Below are 14,072 nucleotides of genomic sequence, written 5' to 3'. Positions count from 1 at the left end.
GAGACAAAGACATATGGGGAGTGGGGTTCAGGGAGCTGATGATACTGCTATGGGGGAGGGGGAGATATATACATGAGGGGGCTGATGGCACTACTATGGGAGGGGGAGACAAAGACATGGTGAGTAGGGGCTCAGGGAGCTGATTATACTGCTATGGGGGGAGGGGTTGGTAGATGTATGTGGGGGCTGATGACACTGTTATGGGAAAGAGGCAGAGACAAGGGTGTGTGGGAGCTCAGGGCTGAAGACACTGCTATTGGAGGAGGGCAGAAGGCAGAAACATGGGGAGTTGGGGCTCAGGGTGTTTATGACACTGCTTTGGGGGGGGAGGGGGAGAGATATTGGAAGTGGGGCCCAGGGGGATATGACACTGCTATAGGCATCGATGGACTCCATCATCCACATTGGTAAGAAGGGACCCAGTGTGTGCACTAGTGATGATGATGGTCACCAGCATAGTAGGGGGTAGGAAGTAACAACAAGGTGCCAACATTCTACTGAGATGTGCTACAACAGCTTACTTGGGTGTCCTGTTAACTTATATGCAGCTGGTGGGGTGTGGGGGTATGCCTGTACTGAGTGATGGGTGCTAATTGTGCTGTGCTGGCTGAGGGGTGATGGGTGCTGTGGTGTGTTGCTGGGTGAGGGACAATGGGTGCTGTGCTGTGAGGGGTGCTGTGCTGGGAAGGTGTTGGAGAGGGGTGAGGTGTACTGTGCTGAGTGAGGGGTGCTGGATGACGGGCGATGTGTTGGGTGACCGGTGCTGTGCAATGAGGGAAGAGGAGTGCTGCGAGGGTAGAATTTGCCCTATAGAATGCCTTCTGCAGTGGGGCTATAAGGAACTTTCCCCTAATACCTGTCCCTTTTTTCTTTAGTTATAGCAGTGTGCTGCGAGGGGAGAACCTGGGATTTTCTGCTGGGGGCACCAGAGAAACTCTTGCCTAGGGCACCAAATTTGTTAGGGCCGGCTCTGTATATATGGTGTAGAAAGGGGATTGCATTGGAGGGATTTATTAATAGCGATCCAAGCCTTATATGTGTCCCAAAAGAGTGTATTATTACGGCATGTTTCAGGGATTTTTGAGCTAGGTGAGTGAAGCAAAGCCGCCGGGGCGTATGGGTGAAATAGAGCTTCCTCCAGTGTTGTATTAGTAAAATTATTCAAATGGAGAAGCCAGTCTGATATATATCGGAAAAGAGCTGTTCTTGAAAACACTAGAATGTGAAGCATACCAATCCTCCTTGTTTCTTAGGGGTAGGCGTACGAGAGTGAGGCATTCGGGGCCTACTTTTACGCCATATAAATTTAGAAAACAATTGGGTAGAACGGAGAGCATCCACTTTCTTTATTGTAATCGGTAACATTTGAAGTAAGTAGGACAGTTTGGGGAAAATAATAGATTTGACAACTGTAACCCTGCCTAGCAATGAAAGTTTTAAATCTATCCAGGATTCCAATTGAGTCTTAATTTTAGATAATACAGGGGAAACATTTATAGAATATAGATGAGATAGATGGCAAGGAATATGAATTCACAGATATTTTAGTTTATGTGGGGTGACTGTAAACATAGCAGAGAGGTGAGTGGGTACAACAGAATGAATGGAAGGGGCGAGAGGGAGTAATTCAGATTTATTAACATTAATTCGGTATCCAGCAAATGAACTTAATTCTTGGATAACCTTAAAAATAGTTGGGATTGATATTGAAGGGTTCGAAATAAAAAGGAGCATGTCGTCCGCAAACAGTCACAGTTTGGATTCTACATCCCTGACCTTAATGCCATTAAAATCTTGTGCCTGCTGGAGAGCAATGGCCAAGGGCTCCAATGCAGCAGCAAACAATAGTGGAGATAAGGGGCACCCTTGTCATGTGCCTCTTTGAATAGTAAAGGGAGGGGACAGGAATTTATTGGTGAATATTTGGGTAGTTGGATCACGATATAGTGTTCCCAGAAGATGAATACAATTTTCAGGGAATCCAAACCGGGTGAGAGTCTCAAGCAGGTGAATCCAGGTCACCAAATCAAATGCTTTTTCCGCATCTAGAGATAACTGGAACCCGAGATCACCTGAAAGAGAAGCCTCAAGGGACTGGAGAACTGCTAACACTTTACGGATATTAGTGACATAATTTCTGCCCCAAATAAAGCTGGTTTGATCCAGATGAATGATGATGGTAAAATCACTGTCGTTCTATCTGCTAATATTTTTGTGTATTACTTATAATCAGTATTGAGTAGGGAGATGGGTCTGTAAGAGGAAGGAAGAAGCGGGTGCTTACCAGGTTTTAATAGTAATTTTACCAGGGCCGAATTAAAATGTAAGGGAAGGGAATGGGAGTTGAGAATAGAATTAAAGAAGGCTGTGCAATTTTAGGGCAAAGTAATTTAAAAAAATTGCCGCTAAGGCCATCCGGGCCTGGAGTTTTCATTGGTTTGAGGGTGCCAATAATCTAGAAAAAAGAGTAATTGGAGCTACAAGTGCTTCTGCTTGCACAGAAGAAATTTGTGGCAAGAGGATCCATTGCCAAAGTATATTTTTACTTTCCTGATCTATGTGTTCTTGAGACTAAAGAGTCTGATAATATTTATAAAGTATAGATACGATAGAATTGCCCTCATGATGAGTGATAAGATGCTCATCCTTTAGGGCTGCAATATGAGAAGTACCTCTATCTGCTTTAAGGAGGTTAGATAATAGGCGACTAGGTTTATTACCAGACTGGAAGAAATTGTGTTTACCTGTGAGTAAAAATCTGTTGTCCATTTGGGTCAAAATTTGATCAAAATGCATCTAAGCTTCACAATAAATTGTCCTATTTATCTGTGAGAGAGATAATTTAAAGGCCTGAAAGGCTGTAGTTAGGGAGGACTGGGCTGCCCTATAAACAGTGTCTTGAGTTTTCCTGTATTTAGAAATAAAGGCCATAATATCTCCCCTGTGAACCGCTTTTTCGGATTGCCAGAATAGGGCAGAATTCTCAGAGTGAGATGCGTTATTAACAATATAATTATTCCATGCTGTTTCCAACATAGATTTAACCATTAAAGAAGTTACTATCTTGGCTGGGAAACGCCAATGGGAGTGTGTACCCAGGGTAACTCTGCCTAGTAGCATAATCCAAACAGGAGCGTGATCTGAAATCGTGATGGGATCTATAACTGCGTCCATGATCCCGATGGACAAAGTATCTCTTTGAGATATCTAATATATGGAAGAAATCTCAGCAATATTTCCCATCTGAGAAACAGAATTCTTCTGGGAATTGGCTACAGGACATCATTGTATTAAAGAACTTGGAAAGTACTTTTAATCTTTAGCGCCACTGTGTGACACAATCTGCGTGTTTAAAGACTATTATTAAGTTTGGTGAAGGCTTATTCTGTGCCACACGGGCAGCTTGTGATTTGTATTGCGCACTTTTTGGATAATTTTTTATATTCTTGGACAAAGGAGTCGATAAATAAAAATAGTCTAACCTGGAAAAAACATTGGGTGTTGCAGAGTAATAAGTGTATTCTAATTTAATTGGATGTCTAACCCTCCAAATATCCAGTAGTCCAAGCTGACCCGCCACACAATTTAAATTAATCTTAGATTGACGGAGCTGGAGGCTATAAGGGCTCTTTCTATCTATTACCGGGGAGGCTGCTAAGTCTCACCCAAGAATAATTTGAGTGTCAAGGACATAGCAAATTAGGCAGATGTAAATAAAATGACTTCTAGTAAATTGTGGGAGCATAGACATTGCATAAGGTAAAACGTGAACCTTCTGGGGTAATAACAAGTATAACATATCGGCCTAGTTTGTCAACGATCTGGTAATGGATGTCGAAAGCAATGCCTTATCGTACTAGGACAGCCACTCCCCTAGCTTTAGAGTTATAAGAGGATGATGCCACAACTTGCTGTCTTAGCATACTCAATTTAACATGTTCTTCGGGGGTTAAATGGGTTTCAAGCAAGAAAGTAACTTCCGCATGTACTTTGTTAAGATATGTGAGTATGCGTCTATGTTTAATAGGGGAATTAATACCCCTGACATTCCAGGAGTACAGTTTAAGTTGCAACGACATCAGGCTTGCAATAAGAGAGGCTTCCCAACACCCCAAACCAGAAGGTCATCAATGTTGTACATGGTCATAGGATATGATAATACATATGGTAAGTCAAGAGAAGCAAATATAACAAACTTCAGGAGAGATGTAAGGCAGAGGGTAAACAAAAACTGTGTAAAATTAATGGAGTGCACCACATACAATTTAAAAAAAGAAGAAACAAAAACAGGAAGGAAATAAAGAAAAGAAAAAAAAGAGAATAAAAAATAAAAAAGTGTGATTTAAAAAGCATATACAAATATACTGCAGCCGTGGTCTAAATCCGATAGTCTAATAGTTATAATGAGCAAAAATTGACATCACATTAAACAATCGTATTATAAGAAAATGTAAGTAACCGTTGGTCAATAGATCCCGGACCTAAAAACAGAGAACTTTAAGAGTCTAAACGACTATAATAGTTTAAAGTTACAGTGCTGAACCATAGCCCTATAGACTGATATCAAAAACTAAGGGCCTGATTCAGAGCCGCTCGTAAGCAGCCGCTCGTTCGTTCCGAGCGATGTTAGCCCAACTGCGCATGCGTACGGATCGTTATACGCATGTGCTAACCAGTCAGTGCGGCCGAAATTCATGTGCTCGCAAAATAGCGAATGCCTGCTATTTTGAGTGACAGAAAGAGGCGTATGTGGGTGGTAACAGGGGAAGGTGCTTGAAAATAGGGAGTGGAAATCAGAAGGCAGGCGTGCTTAAAGGTCAAAATGGGCATTTTATGGGTGTGCATATTTAAAACAGCAGCGTCATTGACCACGTCACTGGGTTATTTTATAGTCAGAACTGCTCGCAAAATTGTGGTAGCAAACACCAACCCCAAGAATAGCGAGCAGTTCACACCCTTGTCGATGTACTCGATTAATGTAATAAATAGCGGAAATGACGTAGGATGCGAGCGGCCAGGGGGCGTATTTTTCCAAAAAACGAACGCAAGTTTTGTTCGCTCGTTCAGACAGAGGCGTGAACAGACCGCAAACAGCGAACGGTTCTTTTGAATAGCCACCCCTTGTTTTAGAACGAACGACCGCAAATAGCGAGTGGCTCTGAATGAGGGCCTAAGATCACTGTGTCATGCAGAAATTAGAGAGTGGTATGTGATAGTTTTAATATTTAAATTTCTACATGTCTCAAGCAGCAAATGTACCATGCATGTTTATTTTTAGAAAATGGCCAATTGTTAGGTCACTAGGTACAGTAGTGAGCTCTTTTGTAACAGTCGTTAACAGAAATACCTTATATGGTGTAAGCAGACCACATGCAAACGAGTGTACTCAGCAAGAATAAATATGAATGGTGGAGTCCTATGGGGGAAGGAAGGTGTTCTGGCGAGGAAAGAATGCATCAGGAAGGATGAGGGATTCCTGTACGGCAGTGTGACTGACATGCATTTGTGCCGAGATGCCAGGAAGACTGACCATCACCATCCATTATCGATATATGAAGCAGACTTCCCATGAATGAAGATATGAAGGACATGTGTGATCACATATAAGTTGAGTATTGCTGCACCAATATACTGTATTTCTACCTCTGTTTTGTACTTTTATAATAAACTGCTATTTGTTATGCATATCTTTACTCAATTACATGATATTTCTTCACCGATAACCATGTGTTATAAACATCCCACTGGGAACAGATCACCAAAACATGTTCAGCTATTACAACATAGAAACATATATAGAAATAAACCTGTGATCAGTCATTTTGGTCCACTTAAGGGTGTGATGTAACCTCATCTTCCTCTTTAAGATAGGCTTGGGCATCAGCTAGCGTGGTAAATTCTTTCTGGCCCTGTGGAGTGAAAAGGCGCAGCTGCGCCAGATAAAAAAGTGCAAACCGCTTGCCAGACTGCGCTAACTGGGAACACAAAGGCGCCATTTCTCTATGTGTCCTGGAGACCTCTGTAGAGCAGTTTTGGAAGAAAAAGAAACATTGTCCTTCCCATTGAAGAGGGCCTTGCTGTAGACCAGATGAGTTATTTTTTATGGAAATTTAAACTCTTGAATATTATGGCCCGGGGTCGGGATTGGTTGAATCACGCGGTGTACCCAGTCTATGAGCTTGTTCTATTTCCAATTAAGATAATTCTTCAGGTATACCAAGTAACTCCGGTAAGTCTGAGAGTAGGAATTTAAAAAGATTGGGGCCTTTGATAGCTTCTTTTAACCCTAAAAGTCTTAAGCTATTGCTTTGCGATCTGTTTTCCAGGTAATCTACTTTAAATAACAGATGCTGAAAAGAGAAAGTAAGCGAGGAGACTTATTGTTTGAGATTTTAAATTTCTTGAAAATTTGAGCCAACCCTGTTCTCATTAACAGAGACTTGGGCTAAATTTATTAAAGTGAGTTTTTAGAAGTGAGTTTTAGAAGAGATGTTGCCCATAGCAACGAATCAGATTCTAGCTATTATCTTCTAGAAGGTGCTAGATAAATGTTAAGTAGAATCTGATATGCTATGGGCAATATCTCTTCTAAAACTCACTTCTAAAAACTCTCACTTTAGTCAATTTTCCCCTTGGTGTGAAACAGAGTTTAGTTGAGACTTTAAGTCTGTTACAGCTTCCAGAAATTTTTCAGCTTGACTTTGTAGTAAGGGTTCCACCATTTCTTTTATAGCTCTCTCTACTTCAGCATATGTCAGAGAGGGTGGAGGTGCTTTTGGAGGCATTACGGAATCAAGAAAAGCTGTAATATTGGAGGGAAGAGAGGTCCCCGATAGAGAGGATTCTTCAGAAACCAAATCAGTATGTTGTCCACCACCTCTCGTTCTTGGAGGCTTTGGGTTAGTAAGAGTAATACATTTGTCCATAACACAAGCTAGGTTTGCAGGCACTCAACGGTCACTTGGTCAATAGCTCATTGTTATCTCAGTAGAAAGGCCACAGCAGCAGATGAATGTAGTGATTACATCATAAGGGAGTCGTAATGGTAATTAAAGGAATACACTATTATGATATGTAAACTGGATGTTAACACCATCTATATGTGCAGGGCTGAGAGGATAATTGAGAAAATGTAGGTAAATCAGGAAGAGCAGTAGTGAAGGTGTGGTGACCTAACCACCAGTGCCACCAATGCTGTGAGGAGAAAAAGACCACTAATGCAAAAAGAAAAGGGAAAAAGTCCTCTTTATAAGCCACTGGGATATAGAGGTTAGGGGGGTGCAGGAGGTGGCAGTACCTGTGTGGCCAGTGGTTTCAATTATTCGGATGGTATAATAGCTGTTACAGGGAGAGCAGGATCCGGCACTTCAACAGATACTGTATATCATACAGGTGTGAGATGCAGTGTGAGGAATCTCAATTGCATCAGGTAGCAAGACTGACCCCCCTTCAGATAACAAGGTCAGGGTGATCTGTAGGCCACAGTAGAGAGGCAGAGATATATTTCAGGGGAGGGTGAGGGTGTTGTGTGATCACAGGGCTTATCACAAAAGTCAACAGCTTGCAGCACCAGAGCCATAAAATGGAGTTTGCCCTTAAATGTCAGTCACCAGCACACAGTCTATAAGGAAAGCCATATGGAGTATCTGCCTGTCAAGGTGAGGCCTCAGCCTGGCAACCTCCAAATAGAGTACCTGGTTGATCCTGAGTAGTTGGGCACCCAGTGCAGCAGCGCCAGTACCAGTTGCGGCAGCCACCAGATGAAAATTTAGACCGCGGCTTGGGTCTTGAAGTAGGCCGCGAATGTGGGTCACCGCAGAGAGGAGTGCCGGGACCGCGGGCAGGAACACGCCGCAGTGAAGGACCACTGGACACCTAGGGACCTACCGCTAGTCGAGGATAGCTGAGATAAAGAGCCCCGACAGTCCACAATAGCCGGAGCTGAAGATGGTAGATTACTGGAGTGAAACCTGAATGCTTGGAGACTGGAGGCTGAATCTGATGCAGAATGTGTTTGGCACTCAAGGTGACTGAAGTCTGAGACCGATGCACTTGGCAATACAGGTGACTGGAGCCTGAGACAAATGAACTTGATAATACATGTGATTTTATACTGAGTCAGATGCTGAATGCATTTGGTAATGCAATTAGCTGGAGACTGAAGCATGAAGCAACCAAAGCCAGAAGCCAGGATACTGATCTCTAGGAGAGAAGTGTTGTTCTGCAAATGAGCATCGCACCAGACAGGGTTTGGATAGGGCACTCTTTATGACTATTGGCCAGGCAGGTAATGTGACCATGACGCCGGGAAACTGGTTGGTGGATGCAGACATGTGAATTAAATCCAAGGTGCCCATTGCGGGAACTGCCAGAGAGTATGCCAGGCCCAGAGTCAGATGGCAAGTCCAGCCCTCAGGAATGCCACAGTTGCCACCAGGGAAGACATAGATGATCATGAAATGGCACCTTAGATGCCACTGTGTGCACAAATATTCAGGTACACCTCAGTGAGCAGGTGGCAACAGAGAGGGAAAGGGAAAGCAAATTGTAGTCAAAGAGGAGGAAGGCTAAATTAGAAATACTGTAGATGTAACAGATGTGAGAACACATGGTACAAGGAGTAACCATAATGTTGTGTGGGAGATGAATTTCACAGGTTGAGACCACTGCCTAGCCATCTCTAACAGGACTGTTCCTTTCAACCCAATGTCCCCTGCCCTCACCTAAACATTTAGTGGCAGCAGAAACAATAGGATTTTACATTTTGTATGTTAACATTTTGAAATCCTCTTTGAAAAGCCAAGCAGCAAAAAGTAGGAAGACGGCGCTAATAACGCGCTAGTTGCTAGCAGTATGGAGTGAAGGGACATATATGGCATGATCTTTATGGAAAGAAAAGGTGAGAGAGAGAGCTCAGAAGAGATGACACTAATGGTGCAACTTGGAAACAGTAGAATCCAACTCAATTACATTGGCAGTCATTGGGACAGGGAGTGTGGGTGAAAGAGAGATCACCATTAGAGAGAGTGCAGCAGGGAAAGCAATGTCAGAGGGCATGATACAGTTTCCAGTAACAGCAAGGCGAGTGAGGTAGAGACAGAATAATATATGAAGGGTGAATGAGAGATTTTTACAGACGAATCCAGTATAATGGAGAAAGGGAGGTGGGTAAGTCAGAGGTATGTTTGTGATGGAAGGTTATTGGCGGACGGAGAAACGTTGCAGATAGTGCTTTACAATGATCATGGCAATACTTTCATAACTGTAATACACTTTGTCTTATGATATATCATGATAATAACAGTAGAAATTGCCAGAATTCTTGAAATTATACATTGTTTCAATGGTTAAAGGCTTGAAAATTGTCGTGCATACAGTATTTAAAAAAAAAGTCTATTTATTTATTTTTCATTCTTGGAACAGAAAGCCCAAATCTGGCTAACAGCTGATGAATGTACTTAACAGCAGAGTCTGGCTCAATGAAGCCATATGTCAAACCTTAGCAATCAGGGCCAGTATCTCTTGGTGAGAATATTTAAATAAATTGCAGTGAAAATAGTCAATAAAAAAAGATTATAAAAAAAAAATCATCATTGCTGCTTTTTCATAAATAGGTCTTGAAATGCATCTGACCAGCTACTAATGAACCTATCATAAGTGGAGCTTCATACCCATTCCTTGAATAAGTTGGCATTTTTTGCCAAGAAGGGGATCCCTACTTATTTTCTCACCCATACAGATATTATATATATATATGGCCCTATTTAGACAGATGTAAATCCATTTCTGGGATATAAAAAACCTAACATTCTGCATACTGTGTATTTGTAACAAACATCATACATTTTGAAATATGAGAGTGTGCTGGTTTCTTATTTGCCAATTCCATTTGGGCTACAGCAGAAAATAAAGATTATCTTTGAATTTAAAAAGTAGTAAGTGGCAAATGTGGGGGTGTTTAAATATATTTAGATATTTTATACTGAAGATTCAACTTTTGCATTTATTAATAACACAGTCAAGTCACTTTTATCACTTGTAAATATGACACGTCATTCTATTACATTGTTTATGAATAGGGTAAATGACTTTCATTTTCATAGCTAACACTGTTTATACTATACTCGGGCATATGTATACATATTTGTACCACGGACATAGAAGTACTGCTGTTGTGACATAGAAATATTGTTGTGGGTTAAGACGTATCTTGAATTTTGTGACTGAATATTTATATGCACAATCGTTGCATAAAAATGTCCTACATTATAAAATAGGCCCATTATATATAAATTAGGCATCAGAGAATCAGAAAAAAATACTTAATGTAGGCTTATCAACCCATTTAATATATTTCAAAGTACCAAGACTTGTCCGTATTAAATTGACAGAGAAAGGGATGTTATAAATATTTATTCATTTTACTGGATTACAACCTTTTGTACATCACAATTTGCATAAATTCTCAAGTTACATCCTGTGTACAACCACGAAAACTATGACATGGATTTTTACATAAAGTGAAAACATTAACAGATTTACAGGCATATTTCTATACAGCTCATGGTTAAATCTTTTTTGTACAACTTTTATTTAAAAAAACAAACAAAAACAAAGTAGTCTTAAAGGGATTTGATGAAAAAAATGAAATAAAAAATACACAAACAAAAAGAGCAGACCTCCAGCAATGCATGCAACATTCAGTGGGAAAACATTTAGTTCAGGACAATACAGAATTTACGTCATTTCCTTATAATTTTTTTTTTAATTTTTTTTATATATATCTCTTATATATCAGGCTCTCTGTACAGATTCTCAATGGATAACGACAAACACACTGTTCAGCCCTCGCTGGTTTATCATCTGAGCACGTCACAGAACATTCTACAAATACAATTGAACGGAATGCTCACATTCACATGCTGAATGCCTTAATGGAATTAGAACCCTTCAATTCTCTTTTATCCAATACAAAAATGTTTACTTATTTACACAATAATAAAATAAAATAACTTGCTTCTTAAAATCATTGCATTCAGAATTCATTAGACTAGCGGAGCATAGAACGGTAATTCTAATATATTCCTAAAGAGAAAGTATTTGCTTTCTATGGACGGTTTTGATTTATATTTCTATGATAGCAGGATATTTTTCCTGCAAAGAGTAGTGTTAAATAAAATCTGTTTTAATTTTCTGAAATTGAAAAGATTGTATTCAAAATACCTGAAATGATGCAACTTAAACATATCTGTGATGTTAACAACACATCAGGCACTAGTAATGTCTGCAACATTTAAGAATTGGAGGAGTTTGGTTGTGCAGGGTAACGTGGCTTGTAATTTGTATTTAATATGTCTCTTCTTGTCGGTTTCTTATTTTACAGATTCATTATATTGTTTTGTGTGCTTAACTAAGGTTATGTTTCAAGTATTGCCAAAAATTAACAACAGTAATAAGAGGGAACCAACTCTTTATTTTGTAGAGATGGAATATTAACGATCAAATCGTGCTCTACATCTATAAATTGTATTTCCAGACAAGTCCTCTGAACTTAAAGTAATATTAAGAACAATATAAATCTCATTCACATATAAACACACACACTGTGCTTTTAATAAATGTTTCAATTTCTACGGCTTCAACTGAAATCTAAAATTTGCTTGCATATAAATAAACATATATTCAAATGATTTTATCTTGGCTCTTTACATAAAAAATGGATACCAATGAATGACTATTATTTAATAAACATTTGTATCTATGTAAGCAGTTCTAGGAGAAGCAAACAATAAACACTATTAATGTTTTCCAATAGGTGCAAAAAAAAAATACAGGTAGTTACTTACACAAAAAGTATTTGCATGTTTTTGTTTTACAAGATTTTTTTTTGTTATTTTCACTTACAGAAAAAGCATTGAGACATCAATGTTGCATAGAATACTTCCTTAATAACTCAAGAATTTGGTTTAACACATGTTGGCACACTTCGGAAGCATATTGTACGCCGTTGATGAGTCATTGATGCACCAAAATAAGTTGTCACTCACTCTATATGACAGATGAAAAATGCATCTGAAAGATTTCATATGTTCAAGAGGTGCTAATTCTAAGGTATGGCTGCACTAGGGAAAACAGACATATGATTGGTATACACATTATGATCCAGAAAGACTCAACAACTAAATAAAAATAATATTTTATAGTGTGCTGGAAAAAAAATAATGCAGTCACTTCAATTAAATATATTGCATGAGTAAAGGCAAAGCAATGTTAGCTCTGCTAAATTAGTTTTCCTAGCAAATATCTGTGTTTGTGCTATCACTCTCATTTGGCGTTTCCATAGCAACCATTGCCATGCTTTGCAGTCTTTTACAGTTAGTCGCAGCCTAAAACAATTATAGTTTAAAATCATTGCAATAATTTAGCTCTTTAAACTACTGAACATAATATCTGAAAAAAAACAACAACATTGTTTAGGATGGATACTTGTTTAGAAAGAAAACAAACAAACGCATAATTCCATTAATGGTGATTTCATCTGACATTTAATTTGCTCCATTTTGCTAGAAACTACTTAATGCATCTTATGATAGGAAATATGTATGTACAGCAGTGATTGTACTAATTATCAGTAACAATACATTTTCAACATACCCATAATCTCAGCCATTCACCTGAGTTACTAAGAGAAAATGCAGAACGTTATCTCAGTCACTGCCCCTACATGCCTCAACTAACTGTAGGATGGCATGACATAAGTGGACATACATTGGGTGCCCTCTTTTTTCTTCTATAAAACACTGTTACTGAAGGTTTTCATCTACAGTTTATTGTAACAGAGCAATGTTTTAACCTTTTACATGTACTTAAAGTAATCACTTTCTATTACTAATCAAAGCAAATGAATCATAAATCGCAATATCTGACATAGCTACTGCAGTGCTTCAACAAGCATAAGCTTATGTATTCAGCACTTTTAAAATTAGAATTACAGGATAAGAGATAGGCACTGCACGTTTACTGTACTGTAACTGTACACGTGGCATAATGAGAACAATACCTGCAACTGTTAGGTATTAAATATACTGCTTAAACTTGCAAATATTCCACCTCCAATAAACATTTATTTTCTATCATCTATAGATGAAAAAAACGTCTAAGTGCAAATTAGAACATACACTGAGTGTTATACTTGTTCTTGTTATGAAACTTCATGTCTGATATTGCCTTAGTTTACAGTGCCTCTTAGCTGCTCTCTGGAATAGAACATTTTTACATCTAGAAAACCACTTCTAGATTGTTCTCTTAAATTGTAAACATTCTTCTACATATTATTTTAGCCAATAAAGACTTTCACCTATCATTGCATTATTATCTGACGACTTTGTTTTCCCACTGACTGCAAATCTTGTCACATAAACCTTCTTAGTGTAATCTGAAACATATTCAAACATTGTTCCCCAGCCTGTCTCTGAATCAATTTAAACTGAGATATTTCCTGACATTATGCCCCAGCAAGCAGTGTTGATCAGTGTGTCTGAGCAGTGCTGGCTAAAAGTTTGTGCCAATTGACTATTCTTTTTCTAAGGTCCACTTTGTCCAGCCAAATGTTAGCTTCGCCAATCAAAGTTTTCTTCATAAACTTTCCTCCATTCGAGGCGAGCAAAATCTATGGTAAATATAATTAAGACATTATAAATACAGTAAATATTAACATACAAAACTTGTACGACATACTGCTTATTTCATGAAGTGGAGTTTAAAACAAATAAAAGCTTTTGGTGGAGTAATAACAGTGAATACTTGCCTACTTCAGAGGGCTAAGCTTTGGGAGGTCTGTGGAGATGGAGGTCCAAGTGGGTACATTTTGCTGCAATACCAAGCCCTGGGGCAGGGCCGCAATGACACGATTCACAGCAACTTCACACATCAATCCCCTGCCCTACACGATTCACCTGAGAAGTGGAAGGTGGGAGCCTCTTCCCCAACTTCAGGAGTCTCTCAGAAATTCCAGTGGAGTAGGCATGTACAGTATGATGTAATACTGACTATATATATATATATATATATAT

The 14,072-nt window shown here is 39.2% G+C and overlaps 1 protein-coding gene across 2 annotated transcripts in view; it reads right to left on the bottom strand.

Annotated features, from left to right (window-relative positions):
- Positions 1–10,397: 10,397 nt before the first annotated feature.
- PCLO (piccolo presynaptic cytomatrix protein) overlaps positions 10,398–14,072 on the bottom strand; it is a 345,027-nt gene continuing 341,352 nt past the window's right edge. For both annotated transcript variants that reach the window (XM_088468800.1, XM_088468802.1), the window contains one exon: positions 10,398–13,669. In XM_088468800.1, the coding sequence (XP_088324926.1) occupies positions 13,529–13,669 (141 nt within the window). In that variant the 3' untranslated portion in view covers positions 10,398–13,528. The remainder of the gene's footprint in view (positions 13,670–14,072) is intronic.

The sequence above is a fragment of the Taudactylus pleione genome, unplaced genomic scaffold, assembly GCF_031769625.1.
Source record: "Taudactylus pleione unplaced genomic scaffold, aTauple2 ptg000086l, whole genome shotgun sequence".
In the NCBI taxonomy this organism is placed as follows: Eukaryota; Metazoa; Chordata; class Amphibia; order Anura; family Myobatrachidae; genus Taudactylus; species Taudactylus pleione.
The sequence above is the reverse complement of the archived record's forward strand: the minus strand, read 5'-3'. Positions and strand labels throughout refer to the sequence as shown.